General features: G+C 35.3%; 1 protein-coding gene across 2 annotated transcripts; it reads right to left on the reverse strand.

The window, feature by feature from the left end:
• Nucleotides 1-292: 292 nt before the first annotated feature.
• On the reverse strand, nt 293-21481 carry LOC120625805. 2 transcript variants are annotated; one of them, XM_039893020.1, is made up of 9 exons: nt 21025-21121; nt 10592-10699; nt 9613-10520; nt 9415-9539; nt 9227-9334; nt 8755-8915; nt 5666-5815; nt 4454-4538; nt 293-2646 (listed from the first exon to the last, which is right to left on the reverse strand). In XM_039893020.1, the coding sequence occupies exons 1-9, from the start codon at nt 21082-21084 to the stop codon at nt 2537-2539; spliced, it is 1815 nt and encodes a 604-aa protein (XP_039748954.1). In that variant the 5' UTR covers nt 21085-21121; the 3' UTR covers nt 293-2536. The 2 variants fall into 2 exon arrangements, with proteins under 2 accessions (XP_039748954.1, XP_039748955.1); XM_039893021.1 differs by lacking the exon at nt 21025-21121 and adding an exon at nt 21411-21481 and having other exon boundaries at nt 2537-2646.
• Between the last annotated feature and the right edge of the window lie 22 nt (nt 21482-21503).

The raw sequence follows: 21503 nt of genomic DNA on the forward strand, positions 1-21503 counted from the left end.
CAATCGGTTATGATAATTTTGTATAGTGGATGAAATAACCTACGACAAACTGCATCAGTAGAGCAGCAAAAAACGTTTTGTACTGAACGGTTCGTTACCAATAAAAGATTCTTCACTTACTACTATAACTTCGAGACACAAAGAACAAAATAAAATAAAAATTACATTAAAAAAGAGGTCAATATCACTAATTCAGTTTAATTACTTAGGATTAACAAATATTTTACAGTGTACGATATGTAACGAGTGTTCCATGTCGTAAAACGTAAATACACTTATCTGGTACAGACTATCACTTTCAATTTAACAGTTAGTAAAACCACACACGACATACTTATTCTAATTTTAATTACTAACGTTCATCATCATATTCGATCATCGTCTAGCATTATTGGAGCCATCACTGGAAACTAAGCTACAAGTTACTACTATCGATTCACCCAAATCTCTTATATACCTACGTGCTATTGTAAAAAACGGTGAAGCGTACTCCAAACATAAGCGGTGGCGGTCTCCTAGCACAGGCAAATCAGTGACCGATGCAGTTTTTACACTTACTATGATTATGATTGTCGAACTTCTTAAACAAGTTGTCAACTGATTTTTGACCACAAAACACTAGACCAAGAGGCAGTTTGTCTAGTGGTTAGCAGATAGTGATTTACATCATCAAAGTTACTGAATAGGAAAGGCAGTAGAAGATGTAAAGGCTACAACACGATTCTGTTAGTTTTGTGTGGAGATGACATAGGTTCGACATAAAACTCCCGATTTTTAAGAAACGGCAGAGATGTCTCCACGCCTGCCTGTAAATTGCGTCCTGTTATGTTTGTTTTTAACACGCTTCCGCCTCTGTTTCGGTTTTTTAACTGGCTCCCGCCCCCGCTTCTGTTTCGGGAACGCTTTAATGTTAAGTAAACACGTCTTTATCGTATTACGAATATCTCTCGGCCACTTCACGATTCATGAATTCATTTAATTTACAAATAATAGTGATAATATTACAAGCACCTCAATTAAGAGGTATTTGTAGGTAATTGTATCGAAACAAAATTCGATAACGACTATCTCCATTCATTTTCAGCCAGCACCAAACTTTGGTAATTAAAAATGAATTGTACAGAATGTACGTATTGACAAGTAGCTTTGAATGGTTTTGTTTTAATTTTCTATGTTGATATTGATCATCATGAAACATTGCCATTATATCCGAAATTCTTTGACCCCGCGAAGCGTATTTATTACGATACATAAACAATGCTTTTATATTAATAGAGCTTAGAGATCTTATTTCTTTTGAGCGCCAAATGGCGGCAAAGTTACTGGCGATGAGTCATAACATCCTGAACCCCACAACAGGGTACAGGTCTTCTCTTTCATATGAGAGATGGTATCGGAGCTTTGGTCCTACAAGCTACTCATAATATGTAGCATAGCAGGCTACTAACTGGCTAGGAGTAGCATTGATATCTGAGTGCCAAGTGTAAGACTTTCTACCTACGTTTACTTATTCGATCGCGTGAAAGTTTCCTACTATTTATATGGTATCGAACTATCTAGTGACAATACTGTTTCACTGAGTGCACATTTGCAACACAACCTCGACGCGACCTCTTTGTAACACCTTTAGGCTGTCACGACTTCTATTCCATATAAATACGTAAACTACGGCAAACAGTCGCCACCACAACCTTTGGCGATGCGCCGCCTCATAATAAGTTAAACTGTTTAACAGTATTATCAAAAGATGTCGCCCTTTCGATTCCATATCAATCGTAGTTAACTTTCCCGCCATTAAATAAGAACGTATGTAGAAAGTCTCAGGTACTCCGAGTTATTGCGAGTTAACCGAGTCGCAAGAGCAGACGGGAAATATTTAACGAATAAAGTAACACAAGTGCTCGAGAAAAAATAATTTTGCAGTTAATTTCAACTATCTGAACTATTCGCACACACTAATTACTCTTAAGCGAAGGCTTCACCAAGGTATACAACATGCGTACGCAGTGGCGTGCAAGTTTGCGGCATGCGTTCGACCAATCACAAGGCTGGAAATACGGGCGTGTATTGTGATTGGTCCCACGTCAAGCCACCGCGTGCGCAGTATTGACGCTTCGTTTTAACTTGCCTTTAACCGCGAATCCGATATAACTAACTAGGGCTAGTACTTTCAGACCTCGTATCAAACAAACCTGACTTGATCTACAGGAAACTGTATCTAAAATAAAAATCTTACACTCCCCTATCTTAAAGATCATGTTATACAATGTTAAAGTTTATTTTAACTATAACATCTAATTATTTAACACATTGACATTTAGTTTCACGATATACGTCATAAAACACATGAAAGATTGCGTTAAACTCACCTCCCAATTAAAGTTTTTCTTGCAGCTACGGATGGGTGGATCACAATTTTTGCACTTATTTCACTTTTCTATTGGGACCATCACTGGAAAAACTTAGCTACGACTAATGTTTAGACAACATTAGTTTTATTCTCGGTATAACACATAATTCTTACAGTATAAAGTCTTTAAACCAGCGCCACTCTGTTGACGAGAGGGGTTTTTCGTCTGCTCGTATGCGATTGCGTTGTAACTGGTTGGTAGATGAAGTTAGTCTTGGCCCGCTTCGCTGGATGAACTGAAATAAAATTATGATTATCATCAAATGTTTTTTTTTTAAATATTCCTTAATATTAAAATTAAAAAGCCATATTAACATTCGACGTCCGAGTGGCGCAGTGGGCAGCGACCCTGCTTTCTGAGTCCAAGGCCGTGGGTTCGATTGCCACAGCTGAAAAATGTTTGTGTGATGAACATGAATCTATGTATATTATTCATAAAAATATTCAACAGTCATCTTAGTACCCATAAAACTAGCTATGCTTACTTTGGGGCCTAGATGTATGCATTATAGTAGTAAATTTATTTATTTAACATTATAAATGCGAATGTGTCTGTCTGCGCGTTTGTCGTTCCTTCACGCTCTAACTATGCAAGTAATCGACTTTATATATGGCATAGAGCTAGTAACACGGACGGATAGTAACATAGAGTACATTCGGTCCTGAAAATATATAATTACCAACGATTGTTTGCAGAAACATTCGTGTTTTTACATCAAATATCGTCCTTTCTTTACGTTCCAACGAAGCAAACAAACGACTTGTTCACCGCGGGTAACACCGCAGGGTGCAGCTAGTTTAAATATTCAATTTTCGGACCCTTATCTATAAAGTCATAAACGCGTCGTATATGACTCTTCAAAACATCCTATTTTCTTGAAATCTTAATACTATTTTGGAGTTACAACACGTAAAAGGGAAAACTTAAACCGACATATAAATAATAAAACAGGCGAAGCTGGGTAAAAATAAATGTTAGTTAAAAATAATATAAACTTTAATCAGCTGAGATAATCATTTGACGGCCGAGTGGCGCAGTGGGCAGCGATCCTGCTTTCTGAGTCCAAGGCCGTGGGTTCGATTCCCACAACTGGAAAATGTTTATGTGGTGAACATGAATGTTTTTCAGTGTCTGGGTGTTTATCTGTATATTATAATATTATATATAGGTAATATAGTATTTATGTGTATTATATTCATCAGCTAACTTAGTACCCATAACACAAGCTAAGCTTACTTTGGGGCTGGATGGCGATGTGTTTATTGTCGTAGTATATTAATTTTATTTTATTTATTCTATTTAATCATATTATTTCTTTTTGTTCACATCTATTTACACTAGTATTATTGGCATTTAATAACTTGTATGGACCACCGGTTCCACTGGACTGAGAAGCCCGCTGGTCTGGGATGATTCCTACATAAGCAGTGGCGTGCACTTCATAGATGCACAAAAGCACTGCATACCCTAAAATTGATATATAACTCGTATAAAAGGAGGATTTTTGCCGTTTATGCAATTTTCCTGCTGTATGCATACCCTGATAAGAAACCCAGTGCACGCCACTGTACATAAGGTATGCTTTATAAGCAACACTTATAAGGGCGTAATAAATGTATTCGATTTCAGGATGTTGCAAACTAAAACGCGACCTAAATTTTTATTTAATCACTTTCTTGTACTTTACCATTTCCATTTTGAATTCTTAGATACGTACTTTTATTATACCTCAAAATATTATTTAAAACTAAGAAAACTGCAGCATATTGTAATTGAATTATTGCCGAGTACCTTTATATATTGCTTAATCTTGTACAGCGGATGACCATTTAGTAAGAAATAAATTTAAAAATAATTTTTTTTCGCAGTGAAGAACTTCATAAGTTTAATGTACATTTTGGAATACTTGGCATTTTAAATATTAAATTTTAGGATTTAATATATCTGGTTATAAATATTCTATCAGAAAATTGACCACCGTAGTTGCTTAATACTGAAAAATAAATATCCTGCTTAACACTGTATAATAAAAAAACACTTACTCGTATAATTTTCTGTAAGCGATAGGTCTAGTTTGACGCGTTTTGTAACACCGATGTCGATCTCTTCGTACGAATGGTCCAGTACCTGTTAAAAACAAGTAAAACTAAGTATTACAAGTTAAGCGGTAATAATACAGTGGGTAGGTGCTCGACTTCACTTTCGGAGGGTCGAGTTCAAATCCCAGCACGCACCTCTAACTTTCATAAGTTAATTGCGTTTTGAGTAATTAAAATATCACTTGCTTCAACGATGAAGGAAAACATCGTGAGGAAACCTGCATGCCTGAGCTTTCTCTATAATGTTCGCAAAGGTGTGTGGAGCCCACCAATCCGCACTGAGGCGGCTTAGTGGACTACGGCCATAACCCCTTCTCATTATGGGAGTAGTGGGCCAGTAATGGGTTGATATGATGATGATGACAATATAAACAAACAATCGTCATCGTCAACCCAATAGCGGCTCACTACAGGACACGGGTCGCCTCTCAGAATGATAAGGGTTTTAGACAGTGGCGTGCATATAGTTTATGACCAGGGTAGGCATAAAGCAGGAAGAAGGCATAAAATGAAAAAATTGGGGTAAGCATTGCTTTTACGAAAGTATGAAGTGCACGCCATTGGTTTTAGACCGCAGGACACGAGTTGGCCAACTACGGATTTGTAGACTGTACACGCTATTGAGTACACACGTATAACAGTATGGAGAACTAAGGCCTGCAGGTTTCCTTCACCATAGAAGCAAGTGCTAATTAATTGCTAAAACGCCTCTCCGAGAAGTCAGAGGTTACCACGGCTATCACAAATATACATGTACCGGAACGCTTAAACGCTTGATGGCAAATCTTTTTCGGGAGGGTAGATTGCATGCCAGATGATAAACTGTTATTTCGTTGACGCTTCTTATCCCGATCCAAGTCATCGTTGCTTCTTCTTCTGTTCCTGGACCTATCTCCGTAATTGGTTCCAGAAGTTTAGCAGGCCGCCCAGGTCGCTGAATGCTTAATAAAGGTGTTGCAGGATGTACTGTGTGTTGTGTGGAGCATTACGTGTATCGGCGTTTCAAATATTGCTTATACAAAGCTCCGAAGTTACCGTTGAAAATGCCGGGGATCGAATTCAGTACCCCGAAAGGGGGACCGAAGTCTTAACCACTACGCTACCACAGAACCTTGCTACAACGTAATAGCGGTATTAAGGATAAATAATGGTTACCTCGATGTCGCTAACGTCATCGCCAGAGTCCATTTCCGCAAGGTATGATGTTACAGCCCCCGTGGATCCGGTCGCTAGCAGTCGGTACGTGCCGCCCACCATGCCAGTACCCTCCACTTCCTCTACCTCCAACTCCTGGTCAGACACCTCCTGTAATGGATTAGAAATAATAATATGATATTTTAATACGAAATTACTCGGTGACAACCATAACTTCGGTAAAGGTCAAATGCGGTCAGGGATTACAATTGCATCCGAAAAAGAACTATGTTTGTAGATAAAACAATAATTCATACAAACTTTCACAAGCACAGACTGTGTTGACGTCACAAGTCATTACAGTTAGTTAGGGCACAGAGGAAAACCGGAAAAAAGGCAAACCTTCATACAAGCGCGCTACGATAGGTACAGTACTACAAGCTTGAGGCGCGTGTGTACAGTCTAATTTACCTAATTCTTCCTAGATAGAATTCTTCACTTGCACGGGATTTAAACAAGGCAATCAAAACAAAGACAAACTTTGCCATCTTGTTGAACAAATTATTAAATTATTAATTATTGTTGTTTATTAAATTGTATCCTCCTGTGCGAACCCTACTAAAATATGTATAAATTTTGCTCGCTTCTTAGAAGCTTTGACTCTGTTCTTCTCTCCTCTGCGGTTTGGGTTGGCAAATTGGTCTATTATAAGTACCATAGAGTCCAAAAGGTTTGCCCATAATCACCGCGCTGGGCAGACGGCTCAGTCATCGTAGAAGATAGTAGTAGCACACAGGGCACTGCTGCCCGTTCTACGATATAATCCGTTACTTGCCTCGTTTAACACCCACGGTAAGTGGAGGGGTTGTGACAACTGTACTCGGATCTATCGTCATTACATGCAACGTATGTATTTACTACATATGTAGTTTGACAGCTGCTGTCAGTTGAAAGAGTTTAGTTGTTAAGACCAGGGCCGGGGGCTTTATGGTCTTTGATACCGGGAGTAAACGGACAGATACCTATTAATAATTTCTTGGTAGAGACACTATTCAGTATGATAGCATTTTTGGGCCGACCAGGTATCAAACTCAGGACCTAGTTTAAGCCATACTTGAACTATGCTAACCACCGTAGCGGTACTGTATGTTTGACTGATTTGTCACCTGGTAACAGCTAACAAGCAAGAAGAGTAAGAAAAAATAAATGACTAAGTTTTACATTGGTAGCGACTGTTTTACACAAATATCGGAACTAAATAGACAGATTTTAAAGTAGTGCTGCCCTTTTCACTGTCTGTCTGAAAAAGGATAGCACTATTTTTTAGATATCAACATTTAATTTAGTTTAGCGATGAATTGATATTTACGTTGTAAGACAACATATTAGTCTATATAAACAAAAAGTGGATATAAACAGTCGACTTAAAAGAAATGGTCATAAATTAGTAACATCTGCATATCGTCTGCGAAAGGTACAGAAGTCATTTGTGTGATTGAGTATACGCTTTTATAATTTGACTCCTAAGGTATATTTGGACCTAATAATGCATAAGTTTAAATACATACAGCGAGGTTAGTAACAATTGATGAATTTCTTAATGACAAGGTTGCTTGATAGAACAAGATGGAAAAATGAATTTTAAAATGTAAAATGTAAATTGTTGATATTGGAAAAGAGCAACTGGTGAGTTTCTTGCCGGCTTCTTCTCGGTAGAATCTGCCTTCCGAACCGGTGGTAGAGTCACTACACACAGACCGACTTGACGTTTTAAAAGTGCTTATATTAGGCCTACTTGAAATAAATGATTTTTGAATTTTTTGTATTTAATTAGAGTAAGGAAATTGACCATTTAATTGCTAGGAAAATCGTGACGACAGTTTTTCAGTTTTAAGAGTCCCACATATGTATTGGACGAATAAAGCAAAAAACGGAAAAAACGTGTTTTTACATTGGTGACATTATGCCTTGACATTGGGCGTGTGTATCGTATCTCCGCGTATTTGCATTCTCATAAGGTCACTCACAGAGGATATATGAATGCACATTTTTTGTTCAATGTCAATAGCTCGGGTATCCCGCAAATATAAACAAAAAGTAAATCTTAATAAATGTCTATAACTTCGGTAAAAAATATACTAGATGATATGGTATATCAGTCGTCTAAAAGTGCCAGTGAAAAAATATATTATGATCTCCTATTCTTCGTACTTTTTGTTTTGCTAATGTCTATGTCCAAAAGTAACGGAATGAATAACTCATTTTAAGTATGAACCCATAATATATTAAACTTATTATACTTACTTTTAAATACGACATATAACTGTGTAAGCTCGAAAAAGAATCAGACACTTTTTCACAACTATTTTATATAGGACTGCACATTTAGAAAATCATTAATCGAAGTTTAATAATCACTCTGTTCAAATGAGAGATAAGAATACTGAAAAATATGTGTAAGTGAAATCATAAAATTTCATTTCAACACATATTTTTCAATACCCAATTTTAATTACATGACACGTGTATAAGTGGACATCACTCGCACAACGTATGTGCGAGTTATTACTTAAATACTATGTAGGACCTTAATTTCTTTTTTGTATTGCCCCTAAAGAAATCTATGAGCCTTTGACCTTAGACGTAAACACAGCTTATGTTATGGTTGTCACCGCGTAATTTTTGATGACTTAGTAGTTGTTTAAAGATTGTCAATTGGCGCAGTGGGCAGTGACCCAGTCCTATTTAAGTTTGATTACCACAACTGGATAAAATGTTTCTTTGATGAACATAAATGTTTTTTCAGTGTTTTGTCAGTTTGTGGGTGTTTATATATATTATAATTATATAAGTGGGTGATTATATATACATATTATAATAAGTTATATATGTATATTATCCATACAAAAATTCATCAGATATCTTGGTACCCATAACACAAGCTACTTTGAGGCCACAAGGCGATGTGTGTATTGTGGTAGTATAATAATTTATTTATTCTATTTATAAAAGTACAGCCCTAAGGACAAGTTATAAAACAAAAAGATTTCAATAGCTTTAATACCTCGGCTACTTTAAGTACTAGCTTTTTCAAATTATAATTAACCTACCTGTTCAATCACTGTTTCTTCTTCCTCCTTCACTTCAGGATCCATTTCAAAGTCTGCGTCTAACTCAGTGTCGACGTCCGCATCAACATCGTCATCCACTTCGTTGTCACTGCCGAATCCACTGTATTTCATTTCTCCTCGTTCTAACGCCTCCAGGCTTTCTAAAATGCATAATGTCAACATTAAATATCTCGAAATGTCATATAATAAATGCATAACGACCTGTAAAAATAAAATTGCATATTTATCTTTCTTTCTCTTTGGTTATTCACTCGTGCGCCGAGCTCAACTTTAGATTCACTTATTTCCGTGGGAACTTAGGTAAACATATGTTATAAAACACTGTTATGCAAATCACGAGAATTACTGTAGTAGAAAAATCTATCTACGTTTCTAAATATAAAGATCTCTGCCATGTTGGATTTGAAATGACGTCATTTACGCCTATGTTGCCTGATATGTTTATATTTACCTGGATATACCATTGCTTTTTTGATTGCTTGTGGATCCTTTCTTGACCATTTTTGAACCTCCTCGTCCATTTTGCCCACTTTTGATGGATTCATAGCCCATAAACATCCTGAACAGAAATTTGTGATATTAATAACTGATTTCTGATCTCTTTTGAATATTAATGAGTTATACATAAAATCAATTTACCTTTTCTTTGACTTCCATTTGTTGAAGGTTTTTCAATTTTCTCAAAACATTTATTCAGACTTAAATTATGTCGGACGGAATTCTTCCATCCATTGGGTGCGGTTTTGAAGTACGGGAAGTGTTGACTGAAAGAAACACGCTTTTTACTATTTTGACTCAAAAACGAAAAAAACCATCAACCTATGTAATTAAACTTACCACATAAAGTTATAAATCTCCGAAACTGGTAGACTTCCTGTTCTGGAATTCTTTAGTGCCATTGCAATAAGACATGAATACGAATATGCTGGTTTAGGGAATTCTCCCGCTACCGTTTTACTAGAATTATTAACATATTTCGTTTGGCTAGTTTCAACTGTAAATGCATTACTGACTGAGGTTTTTATTAGATGTCTACTATTATTTAGAGACGAGTTGTCGATCAGTATTGTCGCCTGATTTTTGTGACCATTAGCTAAAATTGTCCTAGATTGCTGTGCATCCAGTATGTGTATATTACCAGATATAATAGTTTTAGTTCCTAATGAGTTTGTTATTTTTTGACTACTATTTAATATGGAGCAGTTTTTATTATTTACTTTCAATATTTCCGATTGACTTTTGATACGCACGGTAGGTGTCACTGATGGCGTGGTAACGGTTTTAACTTTACTCGTGTCTAAATCCTTTAACAGATCTTTCACTACAGCTTTATCTTGCTTTCTAACGTATATCACCATTTGTGTGGCTTCCTCTAGAGGTTTTTTCGGCGGAGGTTCTTCTGATTCCTGGACCTTCGAAACCTTTATGGCATTCGGTGAGAAAGTTAAATGACTTTTTTCTTCCTTTGGACTGGACAATGACGTACTGTTATTAATATCATTGTTAGCAGCTGATGTTAGCAACAGATTTGAGGCCTCTTCTTTAACAATACTTTTGACTGGCGTTTCCGCAAACGTTGATGGCATAACCGAATTAGGATTTACCATAACTGCATTTGCTTCGGACCCATACAAATCAAGGTTATGTACAAAGCTTGAGGAAGAATTGTTTAACCATGTTACAGAGTTGTCTGTGTCCATATCTAATAATGGTGGCAGTTCTGAGAAATTTAATCCTAGTGAGTCCTGCGAAACATACGTCAGTATTAGCTTTATGAAAATTGTAGTTAAAAGAAATACGCAAATATAATACATACAGGAAAATCTGTTATACTGCTGAGATCTGTTGCTATCTCATTTTTTATATCCATGTCCAGCATGTCTTGGAGTGAGTCAGTGATGTATAAATCCATGTCTAAGCACGCCTAGAATAGAAAGAAATATTTGATGATTACAATAATATTTTATGTTAATATATTTCAAGAGATGTGTCAATAACGAGACGATGATTTAGGGGCAAGAATAATAAAAAGGATATTGGTAACATAACGAATTTTCCACTTATTGAACTTTCGCGCCACATTTGCTTCATAAATAGCGAGCATTTTTTCGTGACGAAACGATGCGGGAACAAATTCCACTACTCGGTAGTGGAACCTGTTTTTGTCTTTCGGTATGCGATGCCCTAGCCGTGAAAGAGTAAGATTATGTTTGTGATGCTATCTCGTTTCCGCTTCTTAAGGACGGAAAAAGTAAACTCGCGCGAGCTAATTATGTAAATGAATGGTTTACTATAAAGTAACATTGACCACTCGTCTTGCGAGTGTAACTACTAGTACAAGAGTAAAATAATTGTTGTTTAGGTACCTTAGAATGAAAATTTAAATGCATAATACTTTTTCTATATTACAACTATTGCATAATGTCGTATATAGATAATTTCTTTGTGAAGACCTACATCAACAAATCGTTCGTTATGGATGAGAGGTTTATAGAGGTAACTTGAAGCCCCCGGAATTGACGTCTTGTCTACATAGTGGCATGGCGTAACAAAAAAACCTAGACGCCAAGTGGTACCTTCATCGGAAGGCTTCCAAGTTCGGAACCATATTTTTTGTTGGAAGTTTGAACCTTGCCGTTGTAACTATAAATAAACTTGTTCTGTTAGCTGCGACTACATTAGTTATTAGGTACTTGTTCATGCATAGGATAACTTTCATCCTTCCGATGCTATAGAGATAGCATATTGTTTATATTAAAATTACATTTGTGGATATTTTCTTTTAATTAATATTGTTGATACGTTATTGATATGTAAAAAAAGGAGCAGATATGTAGATACATACCTGCATATGTTTAAATCCACAAGTAAATTGAAGGTTAAATCTAACGCGTTATAATTGCAATATTTTGGTTAGATAGGTTACCTACTTCTCAATTATACCTGCCTTACATAGGTAGGTGCTCGCAGAACAAAAATGTGTTTCTGTCTTTAGACTCGGCATGGCGCATAGTCGCAGTCATTATCTTTTGTGATGTTACAAAGGAGTGAACAATAAATACAAGAGAAAAGCCAAGTCAAGGAATAAAGGTAGTAGAGCATTAAAAAGATACGGTTCATGGAAATATGGGAATGGGAATGGCAGATGTGATAAATCTTATCGCTCAACGATTTCTATACACTCTAAAAGTGTGCACAATAAACGGTTTACTTAATTGTTAGAGCTTACAACTTAACGTGGGAATAATCAGTCAATAACTCATTAAGTTTTGAAGGCCTGCTCTGTGAAAAGCTTAGTATTCTGCTTAAATAGGTCACAAAATGAGGTAGATAATATTGGATATTAAATATCCTATTGAAGAAGCAATATAGTACTAGATACTTGTAACCCACCCACAAGATTTCAGCATTGAAAAGCTAAATAGGTACGTTCATATTTAAAATTTTGTTTAAATAGAAAGATATGCATAAACATTAATTTAAGACGTCTGTATCATGTTGATAAAACATACAAAATATTATGAATGTAAATCGAGTGCATTGACTGATAAGGAAAAACGTGAGTAACTATATCTTTGGCCAATCACAAGAAATGTATACCGCTTTTTTAAATCATTACCTTACACTTATCTTTCTCGTAGACATTTTAAACGATAAGAGTGACCTACCTAATTCTGCCTGATATATTTTTCTGCTCATATTTGGCGCTACCAAAATAAAATGTTAGTTAAGCATTTTATTTTATAAAATATATTAACATCAGTGAGAGACGGCCGAATTGGGGTGACAGAGGGAGATAGCTATACAAGATCGAAAGAGGGTGAATCGACCCCTAATGACATAGCAGCCGCCATACCGCGCCCTTTTAGCCAGCCAAAGCCCGGCTCCGTGCATTTGTAAGAGCTGTTTTACGCTAAACTTTCATAGGGCTTTTAAACATTAATAATCTATTTAGGTATACCAGTACACACCTACCTTTCTTAGAAATATATAACTATAATTTTTATAGCGAATTATGTAAAACATCGGTATTGAAATGTTGTATCTAAAAATAATAATTTATACAATATTATATATCGGTACAAAACCTACCTACCTACTTAGTTGTTAAAAATCTATTCTTAGTTTGAATAAGTCGATATTTCACTGATTCAGCGTTTCAGTTAGTGAGTAAGCCGATACCCGTGGAACAATTTTAAAACTTTCCAACGCCAATAGGTATAGAAAACGTGACATGACCGCTTATTATTCAGTATTTTTATGTTAAAATGTATACAGGCCAAAAACGTCTGTAGATCCGTCTCGCAAGTGCCCGTGTAGTGCCATGCCTCAAGAGGGCCATGAACTCGCTCTTTATTACTTACGAGTTCATCTCGCTTACGTGCGATATGAAATAGGAACTATTAAAAGATATTTATAAAACTCTTTCCGTGTGATAAGCTTTTAAGAAACGCTGTTTTGCGAGGTCTAAGTACTGTTCTTAGAAACATATCTATGTACCTTGTTAGGAATACCGTATAACGGAGTTAGGTCGTACAAAAAGCCTCTGAAAACATAAAGCATTATAGTAACTTTCGGCATGATTACTTAGACAGCTACTGAAACTGTTAGATGATCAGTATAAACAAGTAAATAATTTATTAACTAAAGTTAGGAATTGGTAGTTTACATAGGTAAAGCTTAATATAAGCTGTGTTTGTTAGAGATATTAATACTAAAACTAGGTGAAGACTCGTAGGATAGATACCGAGCTCAGTACTTATACTCTCAGTTTCACCAAATAAAAATAGCCAGCTAAGTTTATCGTAAGCTGTAAAATATATTGGTATGAGATATATACGGAGACTGTAAGGTCAGAGTCGGCTCAGGTTCGGTCAGCATTTAGTCCCTGGATCGATCCAATCGACATGATACGAGTAACATTATTCGTTTCCGTTTGGTAGTAAACAATTTTGCTTTTAATTAACTGTTTCCTATCTACCATCCATGTCACACATCAAACTAATTTATAGCAGAAACAAAAGAAAAAACAATCAAGCAAACGCCGAGCACTCTTGTAGAGTCTTTTTAAACAAAAGTATGGTTGGAGTTTTATTTTACGACCTTTGACATTTAGTCAGCGGGCTGTTTTAATACTTAATATATTCTTCATTATTACAGGAAAAGGTTTCAGGAGGTACTGTACTGTGTGCCGCGCCGTGCAGACTGTGACAAAACGAGCCAACCTTGGTTACCTAATTTAGTCATCACATAGCTTAATGTGCTACTACTACTGACCATGTTTTAAAAGTAGATTTTGTCAGGAGGGGATTATTTTACGAGCAGCGGGAAACATCGTGAGCGTTTCGAATATTGGGGGTTTGTATTAAGAATTCTGAGTGTATCCTGCGCGGGCTTTAGGGCGTCCTAGATTAGTTAGACTGTTTGAATACGACTGTTTCAACTTCATTGTTGACAATAAAAACAAGCCAAGTACCCACGATAAATAAAATTACTGGCCTGGGCTGTAATAGTAACTATTCAAAATTTATATTTCAAATTAAATAAATAAATAATCGATAAAACCACTATATAACGTTCCAGATATTATTTTCAATAATCCATACTCAATGCGTTTCACAAGCTCCGGTGAGTGAAAGGGAGGCCACCATTCATCGAAGCGAGAACGCAACATTCGAATCACGCGAGTGAGAGGGACGAAATCACTTGTCGAAGCGATATAGCAGTATTAGGATAAACAGAATTTTCTTGGGATGCGGTATTTTTCTAAATTCAATTTAGCTTCTTTGGATTTCAGTACAACATTGCAATGGCTTGTGAACTGTATGAAATCTCGCTAAGTACTTGTCTTTTGATACCTAATAGGTGTCGGTCTACAAGACCAGGCTTTTTTTCTATTTTACTGGTGTCGAGAGTCCCTACAAAAGCAAGGTTCAAGTTTCACAACCCTACCAATAACTTTAGCGGTTTGGGGTCACCTAGATGAATTAGTCAGAAACCAGATTTATATACCACATATTTTTTTAAATCCATTCTTATAAATTGTCGTATAACTTTTTGTCTAGATGTAGCAACAAAAAATCAGTTAAGACAACATAGCTTGATTTATTTTAACACAAAACTTGCTCACCGGTTTTTATGAATGAGTTTTATCAATTCAGTATATATTTTACATTAATTAACATATTTTTGCATACAACAAAATAGTAAAGAGATCGTGTCTGTGCATATTTAATATTAAAAGCTTAGAGCATAACATGTAAACATACGAAGCTAATAGGTTCTTTCGCGCTTGTTAATCCGTTTTTCGTATGATACAATTTTCCTGAAAAGTGCTTCCAAATTTGGGGAGCGACGCAACAGTCAAAAAACTAATCATAGTGCATTGCTATGATGTATTAATAATAAAATATAGCCTTGTTTTCCCAAGCTAGTGGGCGCGTCAGGTAGGTTTTCGAAGTTTCAAATACTAAGCATGAAACTAAAGATATTATAGTCGGTTCGAGGTTGGATTCTTATATGGATCGCAAAGAGCAGGCAGGTAGGTAAGTTGCCAACAAAAAAATCCGTAAAGCGGTTTTTTGTTTCCTTTCCAATATTCGCAGCACAGTTTAGGATATTAGAACGGCGGGGTAGGACTATGAGACTTTAAAAAAAAAAACATTTGATAATCGGTCGCGATGTTACGTCTCCTACAAAAAAGGCCTCAGCACCGAACATTTTGAGATTCATTTTACATTTAAAGTTTTTTTTTTTTTAATATCACGGGATTTTCATCTAAAAAAGTTTAGGATCTGAAGTTGTTCTAAGGTCGATTTCAGTGTAAGCCGTGTAAAAACTCCGGGGGGCCGAGTAGGCGCCCGCGCTTCGAGGGGCCGGCCGAGCCGCCTCGTGTCCTCGAACCTGACCGCGCGCGATCGCCTTGAACTCGCCGTAGTCTGCTCTCTGAACAAATTACCTACCTACCTTGTCTACGCTCTACGCTGGCGGCCGAGCATTACCGCGAAAAATTGAAAATGTTGCATCAAGAGCACGGTAATTACTCATTCACCCAATAGGCTAAAAAGCCATTCCTGGTATTTTTGATTGACGGACATACCGTGATCATATTATGAAAAAATTTAATACGAAATAATACCTGAAAAGATTTATTTACCCATCCTAGGAAATAAATGTACGTACGCAGGTACGGCCTTTACTACAAGCACGAAATAAATTACTCTTAACAGAACCTAAAAGATTGTTCATGTTAGATCTCTCTTATTATTATTTCGAAAAACATGTCCTGGAAAAATTAGGATGTTTGGTAATCCTATTAGAAAAATTGTAACCTTGAAGATCATTTCCTGGTATTGTTCTCACCTGCTCAGTGTTGCTGGGTTTTTTATAGGCAACCTTCGAACAAATCGATGTTGATCGATGCAGCAAATAATAGTTTTCTACTGCCTTGGGACCACTTCAGGTACCTAGTGAAATTCTCAGGATGAAAATTTGAAAAAAAATTAAAATCTTTCGACATTTATAGAAGTTTAAATTACTCAGGATATTATAATTTGGTCCATCAGCTGGTTCATCAGAATCCGTAAATCAAAATAAAAGCTTTTTCAGGGTAAGATAATGGACCTATTAAAAAAAAAAAAAATTATCTTGGGATATTCAGCTGAAATCGTAACCTAAGAGTTCTTACTCCACGAATTATTTTTTGTCATGGTTTTCCAATTCTTATTCTTTTAATAATGAAATACGCTTCTTACAAAAATATGTCACATAATAGATAAAATAAAGTGGAGCAATTAATTTTTTTTGCAATAATTATGTACCGTGGGAACTATTATGTGAACAAAAACAATAATAATTGAGTCAAAAGCAGTTGCGTTAAAATTTAGATAACGTGCGTGATAAATTAAATAATGACGTATATCACAGGTGTAAATGTTCGGTCAAATTATAAGCCTAAAAAAGCAGAAAGATCTTCTGTGTCAAACAAGAAGCCTTTCGAATTAAGCCAGGAGTCAAGAACTGATCGACGAGCATTATAAATCAATTTGCCAATAAATAATTATCAATTATAATTATTTGATTTTGTTCAGTTTGAAACCACGAATTACTATCATTATTGTGCGCGAGCTAAACCATATTATCTCATTTAATATCTTTAGATGATTTGAATGAAATAAATTCACGTGTTCTATATCTAAAACGCCGAAGGTTTCATCCTAAAAATAGATCACCTACAAAATCTCGTTTGATAGGTGGTCAAGGAAAATCTTTGATCCACTGGAGTTACTTATCGTCGATTAACGCTATAGATACTTTGGAGAAAAAAAAAGTTTTGTAGCAAGTATTTTATGATTTGAATTACCAATATCATACATAGCGAAACTTAAAACAAATTTGTTGTAATCAGTTGTTTTTGGTAGCGGTAAAAAGTAACCTTGATTACTCCGCGCTAATTTCTTTATTTGCGAAAATCAGTCTAGACTTTTTTGCCCACGCAAACAGCAGACAAAATTAAAAGCGTGCTTGGGTGTGGCTTAGGGTAGTTATTTTAAGATCGGAGATAAAACACTTAGGTTTTATTGATTTATATTTTGTATATAAATAAAAAGTAAAGCAACTGGATGAATCAGTTATAATGATCAGTATTACTTTTCCAGATGATAGTTATTAATAATGTGAAGGTAGTGAAAGACCGATTGACGTAAAGCTATTGTACCTATAAAAGGAAGCTTTTCTCGTTTTGTAAAAGCGTTGTCTGAATGGAAGTCTTGGTTACGTGCGTTTGATTAAAAATATATCCATGGTAACTGGCTTGGCGCGAAAATGGTTCCGACGTGTTTCCTTTATGCGCGCGCAGTGATATAAGGGAGGGGTTAGGTATTGATTGGATGTGCGGCGTTGTATCCTGGCACTCCCCACCGTCTACTTTCCAGTTCAAAAGGGAGGGAAACTGAAATATTCCCCCGCATGAACTTTTATTTAATTTTCAACGTCTACACCTAAAGGTTTAACTTTTATGGAAACTTTATAAGAACTCAATCATAGGGGGGAAATGATTACTATCATAGGTGAAATGCTAGATTAAAATAACTTGCCCCAAAAAGTAAGTTTTAAATAGGTAGGTACGTAAGTTACAGTTATCTTGAAGGTAGTAAGATTACATATGATAAACGATATGAATTTCCTGAAAAATACAAATTTGGCTTTAAAACTAACACTGTCCTTTGAGATACTCACCTACCTAATTAACAAAACGTAAACCTCGGCCAATATTTTAATATAAATTTGCACAATAAATGTTAAAAATTAAACACTTGAATGTTCTCAGTGAAATAATTTTGTGAAATAATCGCATATAATTTTTATTAAACATCTCAACTTAATTTTTCATTTAGTGAAACCAACTATTACAGATATTTATTTTTAAATCAAGGAATAGGAATAGGATAACTAGTAAGTCGTAAGATAAGTTTTAGTAGGTACCCCAGTCAAAAACTTAGATCGTCTCAAAATTTCCTTAGGTAGGTACCTATGTACGTTAATAATTGTGTTTGTTCGCAATTTGTAGAATGATGACACCTGCCGACTCGGGTCAACGCCCTCTTCGTAATAAGCATTATTGAGTCGACCATCTTTAATAAAGTAGGTACCTAGGTATTTACCTTTTATATTCGTAGTTTTTCCCATAGTTATAATAAAATCATTTGCCAGAGTAGTTTGTAAAATAAATATCGTTCAGACAGTCCCTGTCCTGGTCAAAGTTTACAACAAGTTTATCATTAAAAAAAACAGTATCTCTAACACATTACATTTTTTTTACTAATTGGCTATTGTAACATGCTGCATTTATAACAGCAGATCAGAGAGCCGAAAAACAAAGATATTTTTACATAATAATCTTGTTTAGGGACTATAATTATTCATAGTGGACTCTTAAAGTTTTACGGATAAAACAGTGAATTAGCTACACCTACGTTAGAACTTGTTTTCGTGTGGTAGGTAGGTACTTTTTCCGCCAGACACACAGTTCAGACGACATTTAAAATAAGGATAAAGCTAGGATAAATCCGGGGAATTTAGTACAATGGTAACCCTACTCTGTGATATTTAAAGTAGAAGAGTAGGAATACCTACCAAATAATGTTATAGTTTAGGAGATAACTATAAATTTTGATCTATCAACATCTAGTAGTTTAACTTATTTGGAATGGTTTAGTAGCCTTTCCATTAAACTACCTATTTATGTCTAACATGAAACTTTTTGTTTTCCCTTACTCGGAACACCAACCGTTAACATTAGGGGAGAGTGTAACGGCTGGCTGATGGAATCAACCACAGGTGTGTGTGCCAGGCCGCTCGTACACAAAAGCTACAACTACATTGAAAGATAGGTAGCTACGCACACATGGGCAGGTTGCAGCCGCCTTCGCCAGTCCCTTTTTCGTTGAGTGCATTTCCCACAGAGTAAGTTTGATAAGTATGATAGTTGTAAACATGTCTAATCTTGATGTCTCACAAGTATATTACAATATCCGTTATGAAAATATGTTTTTATGTTATACCTATCCAAATAAGTGATCTATTTTATATTATAGAAGGAAGTTTGTTGGTAATTTGTAAATTCGGAAACTACAGAACCGATTTTGACAATTCTTTCGCCTTAAAAATATTTTGTTAACTGTTTTGTTTCTGAAATAATTAGATTTTAGCCGAAAATAACGTTATTTTTAAATTGTTTTTATTAATACATACCATTTATTTGCTACAAAAATACTGATATTTAGTAGATCTTAAATAAGTCTATCAAACCTAACTCTTCAATTCCGTAGGCATCAGAATGATGAATTAATGAAAGAATTAGACGAATTTCAAAGTGTATTTTTGATCTTTTGGGGCGTGCGATAAAAATAAAGTCATGTAAATTTTTAAGTACCAATAATATTTTGTAGGCATGTGATATACATAAATATAGGTAATGTTTAAAATTAATAGAATAAATTCATTTTTTTGACTGGTTGGATATGGTTTTAAATAGAAGATTCAATCCCAATATAACCCAATAATTTGCGAAAAGTATTACTACATTAGTAGGATAGCTCCTTATAGATTATTTAATTCTTTCATTAGCGTTTTCTACACTGTGGCCTACACACACTCACACAGAGTCAATAACACACAACTACATTGACAAGGTGCACTCATTGTTAAACGTTTTGAAATTCTCGCTTGAAACCGGCCGTGGGAACCACATTACTACCTCATAGACGGAATTTAGCCCTAAAATATTTTATTATAAATAACTTTATGCAATCTTTTGCGCCATAAGTAAACAGTGATTAGGGTAAATTAACTAAAAACAAACGTAGCAAAGTAATCAGTACAACTTATGGTACTTCTCCGCATTAGGTAGGCATAATACCGTTTAGGTACCTAAAGGTATGCAAAAGTTGAAATATTATCAAAGTGAACATAAGATTATGCATGTAGGTAAGTATATATCAGTAAGTACGTAGGTACCTACCTATGCACTATGCAACTTTTACAACCAAGCGTAAACTCATTGACGGCGAATTGGCGCCGTTTTAACTAATGTTTTTCCCAGTTAAATATTATGGGTTATGTAGCACCTATTATGATTCTAGTTTGACTTATAACTTCAAATGATTATGTACTCGAATCAGTTAGTAAACACGAAATAACAATTTAGTAATTACGAAAATAACTCGATAAATAATAATAATACACATTCCATCCTTATCACACAACGTGTAAATGAATGTGCGGGAAAGAGACGAAAGACTAGACGTTACATCCGTTACAAATATTTATGTACCGCGTGTTTAGATAAATATTACCCACATCAATGTATTTTAATCAAAATACTGAAGGCTTATGACAACAAGAAGTAACAAATTGCTAGTATTCTTAATAATTCAATGACTAAGGTAAGTACATACCTACCACGTAATGATTTTATCAAGAATAGGTAGGTACGTAATGAAGTACTAAGATTTCCCGCCACTTTGACAGAATGACATTTTTACTACATAAATATAAGTTGTTTAGAGTTTATATTCGTAAAACTTAAGTCTACAATACATCTATTTCGAGTACATAAATGATGGATCAAGATATTTTATGAATGAATGACATTAAAAAGAGCGGGACATAGCCGTGTTACTTTCTCATGGTTCATAATAAGAGTTTATACGCGCAAAATCACAATTCTAGATCGAAAATGCAACTTACCGAATATTTATTCAAATAAATATCCTTATGCTCAATAGAATAATCCTGAATTTCACACATTTACGTATTTAGCGTCATAAAATTGTCAAATATAACACCACTCACTCCATAGACTACACTCTGTTTTGCTATTATATGAAAAGGTACACAAAGAATGGTTTGCATTTCTATTGGTGGACGCGCTCCACGTGACCGATTGCAGACTGATGCTATTGGTTCTCATTTCCCTATAGAATAAAGCAATGTACGTTCACCTACTTTTTTTTATAAATCTTAAATTTATAACACTATTTAAGTATGCATTATGTTTTTTTAAAATTCTGGTCAAAATATAACTTTTACTAGTTTAGTCCAGACACATAGTAAATACTTACTTCAATACTTACCAGTTCGTGACTCGTCGACTTTCAACAACATGGCGGTTTGTTTACACCGGCATGATAAGGCGGGAAGTAATTACGTGGTTGATGTGCACAAAT

Source organism: Pararge aegeria, chromosome 8, assembly GCF_905163445.1.
Source record: "Pararge aegeria chromosome 8, ilParAegt1.1, whole genome shotgun sequence".
In the NCBI taxonomy this organism is placed as follows: domain Eukaryota; kingdom Metazoa; phylum Arthropoda; class Insecta; order Lepidoptera; family Nymphalidae; genus Pararge; species Pararge aegeria.

Coding starts and splice junctions, on each gene's coding strand:
- LOC120625805 (XM_039893020.1), bottom strand. CDS start 21,084: ATGTGTGAAATTCAGGATTATTCTATTGAGCATAAGGATATTTATTTG. Junction 9,335..9,414: donor AAATGGAAGTCAAAGAAAAG/GTAAATTGATTT, acceptor ATTTCTGTTCAG/GATGTTTATGGGCTATGAAT. Junction 4,539..5,665: donor ATGACGTTAGCGACATCGAG/GTAACCATTATT, acceptor TGTTTTTAACAG/GTACTGGACCATTCGTACGA.